The sequence below is a fragment of the Micropterus salmoides genome, unplaced genomic scaffold (genome assembly GCF_014851395.1).
Source record: "Micropterus salmoides isolate LMB-PRFRI ecotype aquatic unplaced genomic scaffold, ASM1485139v1 Ms_hic_scaffold_1, whole genome shotgun sequence".
NCBI classification, from domain to species: domain Eukaryota; kingdom Metazoa; phylum Chordata; class Actinopteri; order Centrarchiformes; family Centrarchidae; genus Micropterus; species Micropterus salmoides.
Genome location: NW_024040040.1, coordinates 60,882,851 through 60,897,701, shown reverse-complemented (window position 1 = coordinate 60,897,701; position 14,851 = coordinate 60,882,851). Strand labels below are relative to the sequence as shown.

Genomic DNA, 14,851 nt, shown 5'->3' with positions numbered 1-14,851 from the left:
GGTCTAGATCTGTGGTTGCGGGCTTCCTGCTGCTTCTCTATGTTATTGCCTTTTTATCATGCAAGATGGACTTTTTTCATGTATTTAACTCATTCAGAGAGCTCTTTGGGGTTTTCTCTGCCACCCACGCTGAAGAGAAGCCCACTGCTAGTTTACCTGCCCTACCTGAAGCTACTGCACCATTTCTTTCCCCACTTATTTGGCATGGAATGGTGCCTTTGGTCGAAGATCTACTGTAAGTCTAACCATCGGATTTTATTATTAAACTGGAGCTGTGAAACTAATGAGTGTGTTAAGACAGAGTAGTTTGGGATTAGTGTCATATACAAGACTACAGAGGCTTTCAGATACAGTAGTTTTATCCAAGAGACATAAGCTTGCATTGTTGTGTCCACTGGCATGAAGTCACTGTCCAACTGTCTTCTTCAAATGTTGAACTAACATCTATTTCTGATGCTGCCGTGCAACAAGTTCCACTTTCAAGCATGTTTTTGTCCATTTTTTGCAGCCATGTGGATAAATGAGTCAACTTTTTATTTATAAGTCAGCAACCTATTGGCTGTGGCTTTTGTCCGAAAGGATACAATAAGTTCTCTCAGTGCAGTTTTCATTACTCAACTTTATTTATTAATATTACAACATGTCGACTTCTTTTTAACCGGTGACAAAACATCGTTGACACATACTAAAATACATTATTTACACTCTGCAGGTTGGCAGCTGTTCAGAGGCTCAGATGCTTCTATGACTTCGTTGTGGTGGTCGGCTGGCCAATCTTTGACAAATCCTTAAATGACACGTTGGCTGAGCCTCGCTTCGCTGGTTTGGCCTGGAAAAAAACATTTAAACCATTAGAGCAGTTTTATTTAAAAAAAAGTCTCCTGTGCTCCTGAATCTAATGGATAAAACCCAGCAGTGATGATGTCTGATTGTGCTGTACACTGGAAATTGCTTATTTGGAATAAACAGAAAAATAATTACCCGGGTGTTTAGAATAAGAAGCAACTGAAACTGTGTGATAATCCGGCTTTCACACCTAGCTAATTTAGTTTGGTTGAATCACACCAGAGTTCAATTTTACCCCTTGGTGCAGTTCATCTGGGCAGGTGTGAATGCAGCAATCACACTTAGGTGCGCAATAAAGCCCTATCCACACTACTGCATTTTCGAATTAAAATGGAGACCTTTTGCTACGTTTGCACCTCCTGTCCAGACTACAACGACAAAAACGAAGACCTAAAACGGATAAGTTTGGGAAATGCTGCCGACCCCGTTTTGCGTTTCAAAACTCCAGAGGGTGTTTTAGTGAAGACGGGCCAAAATGGAGGATTTTAGAAACGATGACGCAGCCGCTCAGGCTCGGCTCTTTGATTGGGTCTTGCAAAGCAGAAACACGATGCTGCTGACCGGGTTTTGACATCGTATTTTTATATTATGTACCGTGCAAATAACACTTATCTGCTTACACTTGTACTGTGCATGTAGCTGTTTACTTTGATGACTCCCAGTCCGTTTTCTGCTGCCACACTCCTGTGTTACATTCAGTAACAGTCCCAGCTTGTTATTGGTGTATGCAAAAAAATAAAATAAAATAAAATAAACTGGTCTGATGCTTCGTCTGTATTTATTTAGTCTTTCGGCAAATCTTCTGTAACTACTGAACACACCATCTGCTTCATGTTTACACCGGCACACGCATTCCCAGTGTACCTGAACGGCCAATTGATGTGCATTTTCAGTTTTAATATAGACGGAGGTCATGCAAGGCAAAAACACGGTGCTACTGATAGTTTTGATTTGGTATTTTTATTAAAATATCCTGTACTGTGTAAATAACACTTATAACCTACACTTGTACTGTGCATATCACCGTTTACTTTGAGACGACTCCCAGTCTGTTTTCCACCGTCACAGTCACTTTTAACTCCAGTGTTACATTCAGTAACAGTCCCAGCTCGTTACTGGTCAATGCAAAGAAAATCTGGTATGATTCTTCGTCTGCATTACTTTATTCTTTTGCCAAATCTTCTGTAACTACGGAAGAGAGACCATCTGCTTCATGTTTACAGCGGCGTGCGCATGCCCAGTGTACCTGAACGGCCACTAGATGTGCGTTTTCATTCGTTTTAATATACAGAGATCAACTCTGATATGCAGATAAAACACTGCTGTGGAGGGAGATCCTATTTGTTTTAAAACTTTTTAAAACAACAACGGAGTAGTGTGGATGGAGCCTTAGTTTGGTTGAATCACACCATAGTCCATGTTCCCATTTGGTGCAGTTCTTTTGGGCAGGTGTGAATGCAGCAATCGCACTTAGGTGCGCACTAAAAGTGCCTTGAAGAGGTGGGCTGCGCTGTGCATTATGGGATGAGGACCAGTGTTTGTTGACAGTTTGCACTTTAGCAACATGGCCCCATGGCATCTCACGGACAAACTTGGAGTTGTGAGGTATCAGGACTTGCAAAAGCAGCACGTTGCCTGCTGGCTTTTCCTCCTCTCTTTACTTCCGGGAGTTCCATTGGAATTTTTCTGCATGTGTAATTTTGACCAATCAAAGGGCAGGTTAGGATACACGTTCAAAGGCACATCTGGCCAAAGTGTGATGTGAATGTTGTCAGCATTTTGGCTCTAACTCATCAACTTTCGGGCCAGAGCCAACAGTGTGGTGTGACAAGGAACTGAAACAGCTAAAAAAGGCATGTTGAATGCAAAACATGTTAAATGCAATGTATAGTTTTTTGCCCTTAGTCTGGACCGAATGAACCGAACTACAGATGTGAAAGCACCCTCTGTTGAACACAGCAGTTTGGACCAAGAATTGAAAATATAAAACAAACAAGAACCTGGAGGAGTTCCACCGTGTAGTGTTGTAGTACTCGAGACCAGTCTTGATCTCGAATGGTCTTAAGACGTTTGATGGTCTTGGTCTTGTCTCGGACTCGACCACATTTGTACTCGGTCTTGTCTCGGTCTCAGGCATTGAGGACTCAGGATTTTATTTCAAGACCATAACTTTGGGAATATCAATAAATTGCTTTTGCATTGTCTGATTTATTTGTTAACATCCTAATTTTGATTGGATGTAAAACATATTGCTTCAAATGCAACCAGTAACCCTAATTAAAAATGTGTTGCCATTAACGACTGTCCCCCCACCCCGTGATGGTAAGCATGGAAAGGGAGTGTTGAATAAAGATGCTTACGTTGATTTCAGCTCTTATTGTTTGTATGTGGGTGATTTAATGGGAATGTGGATCTTTCAGATCAATTTGAGGAAGTACCTGATGATCTCTTTCCGCATTTTATTGTGCGTCATGTAATGTGGGGAATTGGTCTTGGTCTCGGCTCGGTCTCGGCTCGGTCTCAGCCCCTAAAAGTCTTGGTCTTGTCTTGGTCTTAATAAACTCTGGTCTTGGTCTTGACTTGGTCTCTGTTTGGGCCGTCTTGACTACAACACTACCACTGTGTTAAACCGGCAGTATCTGTCTCACCTGTGACTCGTGAGGCTTCCAGCCAATCATGTAGAGGATGTCGAAGGTGGCAGGGATGGACCCGTCCTCGTTACCGTACATCTCTGAAACACAGACATACAGTGATATAGCAAAACACCAGCACCCAGTGAGCCATCAAAGTGCACTTACAGGAAGAGTTTGGCAACAAGTATGCGTCAGATAGCAAGTTTCAGTTCACAGGTAAGTGTGTGTGTGTGTGTATATATAATTTATATAATACATTTTTTATTATTTACACTAAGCTATACTGCTGAACATATTTTTGTCCTGTACAATCATATTTATTTATTTATTTATTTTCCACACCGTGCCACTACCTCCTGCTGCGACCTCTGCAATGTTCATATCAATTTCATCTGTATATAGTGTAAATTCTTATTTTTCTATTTCTACTATATATTGTATTTTTCAAGTCTTTTTTTTAATCTAATGTGCATTTTTCTGTCTGTTCTGTGTATCTGCAGCTGGTGTCACAAGTGATTTTCCCCAGTGTGGGATCAATAAAGTAATGTCTATTCTCTGCAAAGAAAGAAAACAAAGTGAAGAAAGCTTCATGTTTCTTTACCAGCTTTTCCCATAAAGAGAATTCAGTGTTGTTCCACTTTGCATGTTAACCAAGTAATGGTTACTTTAAAGAAAACACTTTCTGAACTGTTGTTTGTGTGTTAGGACCGCAGCATGTGTCTCAGAAAGAGGAAGTTAAAACAAACTCTGACAGAAATGTGTCTATTTAAGGCTGATCTGATGTGTCAGTGTGGATAATGATGAACAGAAGGCACCAGGTCAGGTTTAATAAAGGAAACCTCACCCACAGTGGAAAAAACGAACACAGAGAAAACAGAAGCTGTTACACCAAAACAAGGAGTAAACCACGTTGGTATGAGCAAATATGTTTGTCTGTGGCTCTCAGCTCAAAGCCCATTGATTCCTACTGAGGATGTTAATCTTTAAAAACACAAATACCTAGTCTCATGTTTAAAAAGGCTGCCATTTTTTAAAACAGCTGCTCGCTGTTGTTTTAATCAAACAAACAGGAGGAAATAGTGCAATTGTTGGGGACTGTAGTGAGTATATGGGGCAGCAGGATGGTGTATGTGGGACTGTTAAAATAAACTACAGTGTGTGTTCATGGTGATGAAGGGACATGAGGCTCACTGATGGGCTTTAATAGTTTCTATGGCTCAGAGGAAGAGGAGACATCAGGCTGTGAGACACACAGGACTTGTTGTTTTGGGTCTTTTTATGTCTTAATAAATAATAATAATCGATGCATAAATGTAAAAATAACAGTTTTAGTTATCTGACGAGACTGAGCTAATCTTCTGCTGCGTTCCATTCGCAGTTGGAGAGTCGGGATTTCCTGAAATCTCAAAGTATTCCAGGTGCGTGACGCCAAACATAAACGAAAAACATGGCTGACCGTGACAAAGTGATGTTTCTTTGTCAAGCGTACACACGCTTAAACCCTCTGCAGTGTCCTTGGTGTTAATTAAAAAGATGAGTGAGATGAGTAAATATACGTTACTCACTAACTGTGTTCCTGTGTAGCTACACTGGTTGGTAATCTGTAAAAGTCAGTTAATGTTTCTTTACATTTTCCTGAATAACCTGCAGAGAAGATGACATTCAGGGAGTATCTACTGTAACCAGCTACTTGAGCTGCAATGACTTGTCGATTAATCAATTAGACATTAGACATTCTCTGATTCCAGCTTCTCAAATCTGAATATTTTCTGGTTTCTTTGCTCCTTTACGACAGTAAACAGAATATATTTGGATTGTGGACAAAAGAAGACATTTGAGGAATTCAACTGAGGCTTTTGGGAAACACTGATCGGCATTTTTCCAGATAATTAATCGATTAATCAAGACAAGAGTCAACAGATTACCCTACCAGCTACCTAAAACACATATGTTGACACCAATTCACATACAGAACAAGCTTAAACTCTATGACAGCGTGCAGTATTTTAATTCATTACAGGCAAATATACTTTATGTTGCCTTTTAGTTGATGGTTTACCGTTTAAAATATGTGCTGCCATGGCTTTTTGTTACGTCCTCTTCATGAAGTCGGGGTTACGGATTTGCTTTAGAAACACAAATCTTCCTGCTGGATTTGCAGAGCCACTGGGGGACGTGTGTGATTTTTTTTTTATCTGTACGTGACGTATAGCAGCTGATCACTCTCTACTTTAAAAGACTTACCTTTATAAATAGCTGCTGCTGCTAAGATGGTGTCTCTGTGCAACATTGATCTCCTGTTCCAAGCGCAGTTACTCTCACCCATACCTGCAGAACGTGGAAATAAAAGTTCATGTAGAATAAAAGATGTCAGACGCCTAAATGCTATTTAGATTTATGGTAAGTTAATAGATTGTAATGCAACACATTTCAATGTAGAGCAATTAAAAGTTACAACACTGCTCAGAAATGACAATGTGGGTAGTTTCACACCTTGAAGCTGCAAACTGAAATAAAACTGATTAAAGAACAGTCACATATGAACACAGAGTAGTTTATACCTTGTAAGTCAGTCATGACTTCAGTGATTCCTGGATAATGAACCTGAACATCGTCAATGTCCTGAAACAGAAAGACAGGAAGTGACAGATGAGTCGAGTCTGATGACTTTAAACATGTTAGACTCAAGGAGACCCGTTCAGGTGTTCAACATAAACTGTTTTTATTTCACGTTTCCTTCTTTAAAATGTACCTGTAGTTTAAGTTTAGATAATTTTAATCACCAAAAAACTTCAATTAATAGCCTGGGCTTTTATTTCCTTAAATAACTGAACTCATCCTGCCTACATATTTGGGACAGGCTTTAAATTCCTTTAACATGCCACTAAATCTGAAAGAATAATACAATGGTGTTTATTGTTTCCATTACATGAACTTTACAATTGAATTGTGGAGAATCTAACTGATCTAACGATGTGTATCATGTCCATATTGACAAAAGTTGAAACACTTCTAAAGACACATCTAAAGACCAGACCAGGCTTCTAATTGAGACCTGCGTTTATTAGTCAAAATATGTGGCCACACCAGGCCAGTAAAAGAGACAGGCTTTTAAATGAAGTTTTGTTTGTTGCATATTTTACTGCTGTTAATTATTTGGCATAAACACTGTTTACAATATTTAGGATAGTTTATTTAGTTTTAGTCTCTGCAGTATATTTATTTCACAAACTATTTTCGTCAGTAATTCAGATTAAATACGGACCTTTCTTCTATAGTTGAATGTGTAAATATTATTATAAATGGTTTGTAATTGTATGATGTTCATCTTATTTCTAATTATTTGTTTAATTGGTACTTGTTTGCATGGCACTGGTTAATGAATGTGTCTCTGTGAGAAGTGTTTGATATATTGTTTTTTTGTAATTTTTTTAATAATTTGTCAGAAGGAGGGACCTCAGAAGAAGCTTTCAGAGAAGTGTGACCTGGTCCTGGAGCCTAACAGGCTCTGACAGAGTTTGTGTTGCTGTGTGTCTCACCACAGTGAGCATAGTGAAGCCGGCCTGGCCCAGCAGGTTGCCCAGGTCGGTGACGGCGGTGTATGGGGAGACGTGGGGGGAGAAGCCTCCCTCCCTCTCGGTCTCGGCGAGCTGAAGGGAACACCGCAGCTCGTACAGGGTCTCCCCGCCCACCATGGCCCCGATGAACACCCCGTCCGGCTTCAGCACCTGGTGGATCTGAGAAGAGGAGGAGGAGAATGACGAGTTGCTGAATGTAAACCGCTCATCTCTTCTGGTATTAAAGGTGAGTTAACTCTTGTTAGCAGCTCAGCTGAACTTTATAGATTCTAACTATCATCAGAAAGACTGATGGGAAAATGCCCAAGTATAAATGCTCACGATGGCACGTAGCCTTCTGCATTGTGTTGGGTTTCTTCTTGTTCTTGAACCCGGAAACGAGAGAAGTGAATTTGAAAATTGCAGTTGTAGTTACATTTTCAGGGAGGTCCGCATCGGGCTACGGCGCAGGATGCGGCGCAGATTCGATGCAGAAGTTTAAATTGGCATTTATCCTGACTTCATTTCACAAGGGACAAAACTACGACCTCTAGTAGGAGATCATCAAACGACAACAATCACCTGTCTGAGGGCTCCAGGCAGGTCATTGATCCAGTGCAGACTGAAAGAAGAGAACAAAATGTGGGATTAAATACACACTTTAGACATCAACACCTTAAAATGTGGGTTTAAATGCTTTGGGGAAGATTCCACAGCACGGAGACGTAGAACAACTTCCCTTCTTCAGTTTTCTGCAGTTTAAGTGAGTGTGGATGCATCTGTTTTTGTCTTTCTGATCACAGTGAAGGAGCTGCAGCTCTTCACACAGCAAGGACTATTGCTTGTGTGGCATACCCAATACTACTAGTACTACAAGTACCACCATTAGAGCGGGACGATTATAAGTTATATCAGGGTGTTCAATAGAACAAATGTGACACAGTGATGGTATGGATTTAGTGATTTAGATTTAGTTTTTAACAGTTGCAAAGAAAGGAGCTGGACGTTCACGTGGGCTCTGGAAACTTTGGCCGTTTTGATGTTTAGCAGAAAAATATAATTACTGAATCACTGAATTTTGTGGAACATTTATGAAAAGGCTCGTTGAAGTCTTTAGCACCATCTTCTGGTAGAAAAATGGTAAGTGTCCCCATAGATTTAGAAAACCTGAACCACCTTTAATAAATTATATGTAATATAATAATCACCTCAAGCTGCTGACCACCAGGTCGAAGGTGTTATCTTTAAACGGCAGAAACTCCTCGTCAGCTAGAACGCAGTGAGTCAGGATCTCACTCTTTCTCCTCTGCCTCTGAAGATTAGAGCCAAAAACAAAAAAAGGTTTATTAGCATCATGTATCAGTACAAGTAAGTAAAACAGACGTTAATATTTACTGTGTCATGAGTTCTTAATAAATGATTGTAAGTGACCAGTTCATTCATCTTTTAACAAACAAAAACGAATGCCATCAGAATGACTAGAATATGATCGCATAACAATTCCACACGAGGGCTGTCAGGATGAGTTGCTCACAGAGAACCTGCAGATCTATGGCACATGCATGGAAACAGCGATCAGCCATAACATTATGACCTCTGACGGGTGGCGTGACTAACATTGAGAATCTTGTTTTCATGGCACCAGTTAGTGAACATTGGTGTCTTCATAGTTGATGTGTTTGAAGCAGGACAAGGAACAAACTGCGATGGCTAGACAACTGGGTCAGAGCACCTCCAAACAGGTCTGCAGTGAACAGGGGTCATGGGCCAACATGCCATTTCCAAAACGACACATATGAGCACTTCCATATCAGCACCGGCTTACCAAATGTTCTGCAAGTCCCGGGGCCTTAAGTCATGTGAAGCTTAATTTGTGGAAAACATTGTGAAAAAAGGGGTGTAGTTTGGTTAGTTTATGGTAGTATTGTACTATAGTATTGTGGTATTGTAGTTTTAATGACTTGGCTAGGTTTAAGGAAAAGATCATAAACTAAGTAAAGTTACGGAGACCCGTGACTGAAATCAGTACAGCGTCTGATGGAGCCATTCTGTATATTGGCATGGGGTGGCGCTATGTACTGCCACTAGTGGACAGAAGGTAATTAATTCAGACGTGGTGTACAGCAAGGTACATGGATTTTGACTGTGAAACATGGCGTATAATCATGATTTTGATTTTATGAAGACTGACTTTGGTTCAGAGTTTATTGTTGGAGAGTTGTTTATTTTTTTGTTAGGATACTAAAGGAATTGACATACAGTATCCTACTTTAAGTTCAAACTATTTAAAGTTTATTATTTTAGTTTTTATTATTTTTACGTGACAAGGAAACAGCACGGCAGCAACGCACGAACTAAACGAACAAACGCTATCTAACTTAGCGTGAAACTTAATATAACCCATGTGACTCAAACGCCGTTCTATTGTATGACGGTCCTGGGGTTGACCTGTTTAACCACCCCATCCTGCCCCTTACGCGGACTTTGTCGTGATTTATAATATGTCTTCTGACTTCCTCCATTGCTACCGTCGTACGGCCACTAGGGGTCGCTAAAACGTAAACATGGGTCGTGATAATGACCTATTTGGCCATTTGTCTGGCGACGCTGGCTGTATGGTTTCATTGAAGCACGTGGGGAGTGAAGGCTGGCCCGTGTGGTGCGATCCAACAGACGAACTACTGTAGGTCAAACTGCTGACAACGTTGATGCTGGTTCTGATAGAAAGGTGTCAGAACCCCTGAGCCCTGTCCACTGCTGAAAGCTCCTCCATTGGGCTCATGAGCATCAAACTGGACCACAGAGAGATGGACGAAGGTGTCCTGGTCTGATGGATCACGCTTTCTTTGACATCACGTGAATGGCCGGGTGCGTGTGCGTCACTTACCTGGGGAACACTTGGTGCCAGGGTGCACCACTGGAAGGGTCCTGCCATTCATGTGGATGTTACTTTGACATGTAGCACCTACCTAAGCATTGCTGTGGACCAAGTACACCCTTTAATGGGGATGGTATTCCCTGATGGCCTCTTTGGTCATAATAATATGGCTGATGCGTGATAGTTTTTATGATATCTTTAAACACTCACCAGAGTTTTCTCTGAGACGTCTGTCAGGAACAAACGCTCCACAATATCCTGAAATAGCAACAAGCAAAAACCAAGAGTTAGTCATGGTTAAGTGTAGATCATTTTGTATTTAACTCGGCACTGACATTATTTGGGCCACTGAGAAACGTTTTACAGCTAAAACTAACATGTAGGTCACCTCTGATCCAGATGGACAGACTGTACCTTACTTAGATGCTCTGCAATGTGACTTTTTCCACCGCCAATGTCCAACGCCAGAGGAAACGTCCTGAGAGGACGGGAAGAGGGAACAACATTAGATAAGAAACCTGTGTGTTGGAGAAGAAACTGTCTCGTCGTTAAACTCACCTCGCAATGTCGTAGACGCGATCTGCCACTCGACTGCCAACCTGCAATTCAACACAACAAAAATATAAAAGACTTATGGTTTAAGTAGAAAACAGGGATCTTACTGGAAAATGAAACTTTGGCTGATAATTTAGCCAATAAGAATCAAACAATGCTTTAATGTGCATAGGTAGCTCCAGTTGATCTTGCTTTACATGACATCTTAGCCTTTCTTACCATCAGGTGTGTAAAAAAGATTAACTTATTTTAAATTACAAAAATGAAAATGAAATGATGATCTTTTCTCTATGAGGCCCGACACCACTTTTTTCCCAAAAGAATCACTGGCAATGATCAATTTATGCAAACAAAATCAATAAAAACTTCAGTGAAATGATGATGAGTGAAAATATCTATAGTATTAGATGTAGATATTGAATTTAGAGTAAAAATATTCAGTTTTGTTATTCATTTTTATTTTGTTGAACAACACAGAAAATTATGAAGAAATTAAGTTTAATCCAAACAAATATAACAAAGATTAGTCGTTTCAGATAAACTTGTAAAGACTACTGGAGAGTTTAATTAAAAACAAAACATCAGATGTTATAACCTGAAATACATTTTAATTAATTTGTTAACTACCTTGTAACTAAAGCTAGTTAGATAAATGGAGTATAATAAAGTACAATATTTCCACCTGAGATGTGGTGGATTAGTAAGTGGAAGACTCAAGTGAAGTACCAACAAGTGTACTTGTACATGCAGATAGTTTCAGCTCGTACCTCGTCCCTCAGGTAGTCGTACTGGTGTCCGTCCTGCAGACATGCTGCCCAGTTCTTCTGCCTCTTCTTCATCTCCCTGTTGAACACATTCATGGTTCCCCTGCCGGACACCGACAGCCCTCTACGGGGCTCAGACCCGGGCCCGGTCCGGAGTCTGCAGCAGGAGGACACGATCCAGCTCCAGCTGCCAGAGGAGGCTGCAGGAGGAGCAGAGCCGGTGGTCTGCAGTCTCTGCAGGACCCTCAGGCTGCTCATGCTGCGGCTTCGGTGTCCAAACCAGCTCCGGATTAAAGCAGAGAGCCTCCAAACAGCACTGAGCTGACTTCTTCCTGCCCTCCACGCTGAATGACCTCAAGGAGGAGGAGGAGGGAAAACCTGGAGCTGGACTCTACTGGGCTCATTGAAAACAATGGAACTGGATCACAGTCTGGGAGCGGGCTGAAAATTCAAACCTCACTGCAGCTGCATCTACTACCATTAATACTAGTACTAATAAAAGTAGAGCTGTAACTACGGATCATTTTCTTCTTTAACTATTCTAATGATTATTTATCAAACTATGGGATTAAATGTTTAGTCACATCAAATGTATGAAAATAGTGAAACATGTTCACCCAAATTTCCCAGAGTTCAGTTTACTTAATATCTTGCCTTGACCCAAAGCCTAAAATATTTCATTTAAGACCATAAATGTCCAAAACCTGAAAACATTATATTGAAGATTATATAAATTGAAAACCTAAAAATATTGAAGTCCAAAATATAAAAACAGTCCATTTACGATTATATAATATAGAGAAATGCAAATAAATCACATTGAAAAAGGTAGAAAAAGAAAATGTTTTGACATTTTTGTTCCACAAAGTACTTTAGCAATTAATTGCTTCATGGAATCAATAACTAATATATTAATTGTTTCATCATAAAATAACATTAATAAAGTTACAAAGCTGAGTGACTTTACTAGGGTATTAAATTAAGTTAAATATTAATCATGTATTATTTGTCTAACTGACAATTATGGTTGATTAGACTTTTATTAAAGACTACTTAGACTACAGTAGTTTGTTCAAGCAGTGCTTTGATGTGACTGTAATTGCAGCTACATTTATAAATACAGTCTATGATAAAAACATAAAATTAAAAGAGTTGTTTCCTTTATTAGAATATTAGTGGAGATATTTGGTCTTAACATCTACAAAATCTTTACAACAATATGAAATAAATGTTAAACGTGTAATTATATTGTCTTGGTAGAATAGCTAGAGAAAAAAGGTCATTTTTGGGGGTTCTACGATGCGCGTTTTTTTTCGTTTGTCCCACTTCGCTTCCCTTACCAGGAAAGGGGCGGGAAGAGAGAGGTCACAGGAGAGGTGCATGCTGGGAAAACACGTGTAGCAGCAGAAGAGCAGAGAGATTTCAGTAAAGTTTTGGGATTTTTCTTCTTTTTAAAACTTGAATTAATCATATATTTTTACAGGCACATGCGCGGTGTTGTGAAGTGTTATCTGCTGTCTGGTTTCCCGCCGTTACGGCCTGTCTTCACCGTTCGGGCATTTTGTTTACATGTTAGCGCGGTGCTAAGCTAACGCTAGCTGAACCACAGAACAGTGTGAGACACCTTTCTGACTTTCAACAGGTGTTTAAAACAAAAGTCCAGACTTCAGGGCTAAACTCTGTTTCAGCAGCTGTTTGCACCCCTGAAGACTGAACTCTGTCGTCCATTAGATGCTCACTTGGTGCCCGAGGAGTGACGTTACAAGCCATTAAACGTTACAGGTGCGAGGTCCAGAGCCGAATCTGCATCTAAGAACTCTATTATGATTTCAAGTGATTATTTAGTTTCTAACAGGTAAAAAGAAAAAGCCAGAAGTCATAAGACAGATACGACTGTATCAATCAATCAGTCTTTATTTGTAATCACATTTCATACAAAGGCCAAAATGCTTCAACTTTTAAAAAGAAAGATAATGATGAATGAATGATGCCACCACTTAAAAATACTAACAAAAAATACTAAACTAGAACAATAAATTAAGGGGAAAATAAAATAGTTAAATAAAAGACAATAAATAAAAGTCTGTTTAAAACGGTAGATCTTTAATTGGCTTTGACAGTAAGTAAAACTGCTTAATTTTTTCAGATAAAAAGTCTAAATACTCAGTTCATAAATAACTATATTAAATCTGTGCTTTATAGGCGACTTGAAACCACAAACTTGTTTATCAAGGGTTACGGTGTATTTTAAAAAATGTTTTCATTCTGGTGACGATTTGATTCATGATTTTAGCTACCAAAACCCCCAAAAGAAAACTTTGTGGAATAACCTATATCCATCCATCCATCATCAACCGCTTATCCTGCGAACAGGGTCGCAACCTATATGAGAAATATGCATTTGTTTTTCTTTACGTAAAATATATTTCTCAAATGTTAAATGTTATAGAGACACAAGCTTGCCTGTCTTGTCAGGTAGTTTAGTGTAGGGCTGCAACAAAATTATTTTCATTATCGATTAATTGATTAGTTGTTAGCGCCAGAAAATCATGGAAAATAAGTGTTTTGACTATAAATGTATTCATCGAGCCCAAAGATTTTAAGTTTACTGTGATTAAAGAGAAAAGAAACCAGAAAATGTTCACATTTGAGAAGCTGAAATCAGAGAATTTGGATTTAATTTAATAGTTGATATTTAATCAAATTGTCTCTAGTGATGAGTTTACATCAAGTCAAAGTCAACTAGAGGCTGATAAAAGTCCAGGGTCAGGTCATTATTCAGTATAAAGAGACACAAGATGAGAAAGATACTTAGTGCTTTGTGTCCATGTTACCTGACAATTTGTCCTGTTTGTATTTAACAGGTGACAGACACCATGACGTCCAAAAAGAAACAGGACAGCGATGAGCGCTTCCTCCGGGTGCAGAAGGACCCCAGATTCTGGGAAATGCCAGAGAGAGAACGCAAAGTCAAGATCGACAAGCGTTTCCAGTCCATGTTTCACGACGAGCGCTTCAAGGTGAAATACACGGTGGACAAACGGGGTCGTCCCATCAACCACACCACTGCTGAGGACCTGAAGCGCTTCTACAAACTGTCCGACTCAGAGGACGAAGATGATGAGGAGGATGGGAAGAGCAAGACGGCAGGCAAGAGGAAGAAAGCGGTGAAGGAGAAACTGGTGAAAGCTGACGGAGAGGCGAAGAAAGGGAAAGCTAAAGCAGAGCAGCCTGAACGAGGTGTCAGAGTTGTCGAAGAGGGTGAGTTTCTGATACACTGAAACCAGTCCTACATGTCGGGTTGCTTTCATGTCTTCAGCTCCACCAACTGAATCAGTTCTCATTTTGCTTTTGCAGAGTTGAATCTAATTTAGAAACATGTTGCGTTCCTGAAGTTTGAACTTAAATGTAGTTTAAATCTGTTCTAGATTACTTGGACAAACTGAAAGTGTTCTGTGTTATTTCTGTATTGTAGCATATCTTAGCAAAGCACACGTACACTTAACGCACTGGGCCTTTTATCAAACGTACTTTCATTTTAATAAGTCAATTAATCGATTAATCGACCCATAACTAGTGGATATGTTACAAACACGGACCAGGTAAAGCAACAGTGAA

At 39.8% G+C, this 14,851-nt stretch overlaps 2 protein-coding genes across 4 annotated transcripts in view; one reads left to right on the top strand and one right to left on the bottom strand.

Annotated features, from left to right (window-relative positions):
* Positions 1 to 599: 599 nt before the first annotated feature.
* On the bottom strand, positions 600 to 11,591 carry ndufaf5 (NADH:ubiquinone oxidoreductase complex assembly factor 5). Its single transcript, XM_038734468.1, has 11 exons — positions 11,237 to 11,591; positions 10,473 to 10,513; positions 10,329 to 10,392; positions 10,125 to 10,172; positions 8,245 to 8,348; positions 7,619 to 7,658; positions 7,019 to 7,216; positions 6,041 to 6,101; positions 5,724 to 5,807; positions 3,495 to 3,577; positions 600 to 829 (listed from the first exon to the last, which is right to left on the bottom strand). The coding sequence occupies exons 1-11, from the start codon at positions 11,489 to 11,491 to the stop codon at positions 743 to 745; spliced, it is 1,065 nt and encodes a 354-aa protein (XP_038590396.1). The 5' UTR covers positions 11,492 to 11,591; the 3' UTR covers positions 600 to 742.
* Positions 11,592 to 12,572: 981 nt separating this feature from the next.
* Positions 12,573 to 14,851, top strand: part of esf1 (ESF1, nucleolar pre-rRNA processing protein, homolog (S. cerevisiae)) — a 47,200-nt gene continuing 44,921 nt past the window's right edge. Inside the window, exons 1-2 of one of the 3 annotated variants that reach the window (XM_038734419.1) lie at positions 12,573 to 12,658; positions 14,098 to 14,494. In XM_038734419.1, coding sequence (XP_038590347.1) covers positions 14,110 to 14,494 — 385 coding nt within the window. In that variant the 5' untranslated portion in view covers positions 12,573 to 12,658; positions 14,098 to 14,109. Of the gene's footprint in view, positions 12,659 to 12,683; positions 13,016 to 14,097; positions 14,495 to 14,851 lie in introns of those variants that run through there. The other 2 variants (XM_038734425.1, XM_038734424.1) reach the window with 2 other exon arrangements.

Coding starts and splice junctions, on each gene's coding strand:
- ndufaf5 (XM_038734468.1), bottom strand. CDS start 11,491: ATGAGCAGCCTGAGGGTCCTGCAGAGACTGCAGACCACCGGCTCTGCT. Junction 10,393..10,472: donor CGCGTCTACGACATTGCGAG/GTGAGTTTAACG, acceptor CCGTCCTCTCAG/GACGTTTCCTCTGGCGTTGG. Junction 830..3,494: donor GGAAGCCTCACGAGTCACAG/GTGAGACAGATA, acceptor GTTTTTTTCCAG/GCCAAACCAGCGAAGCGAGG.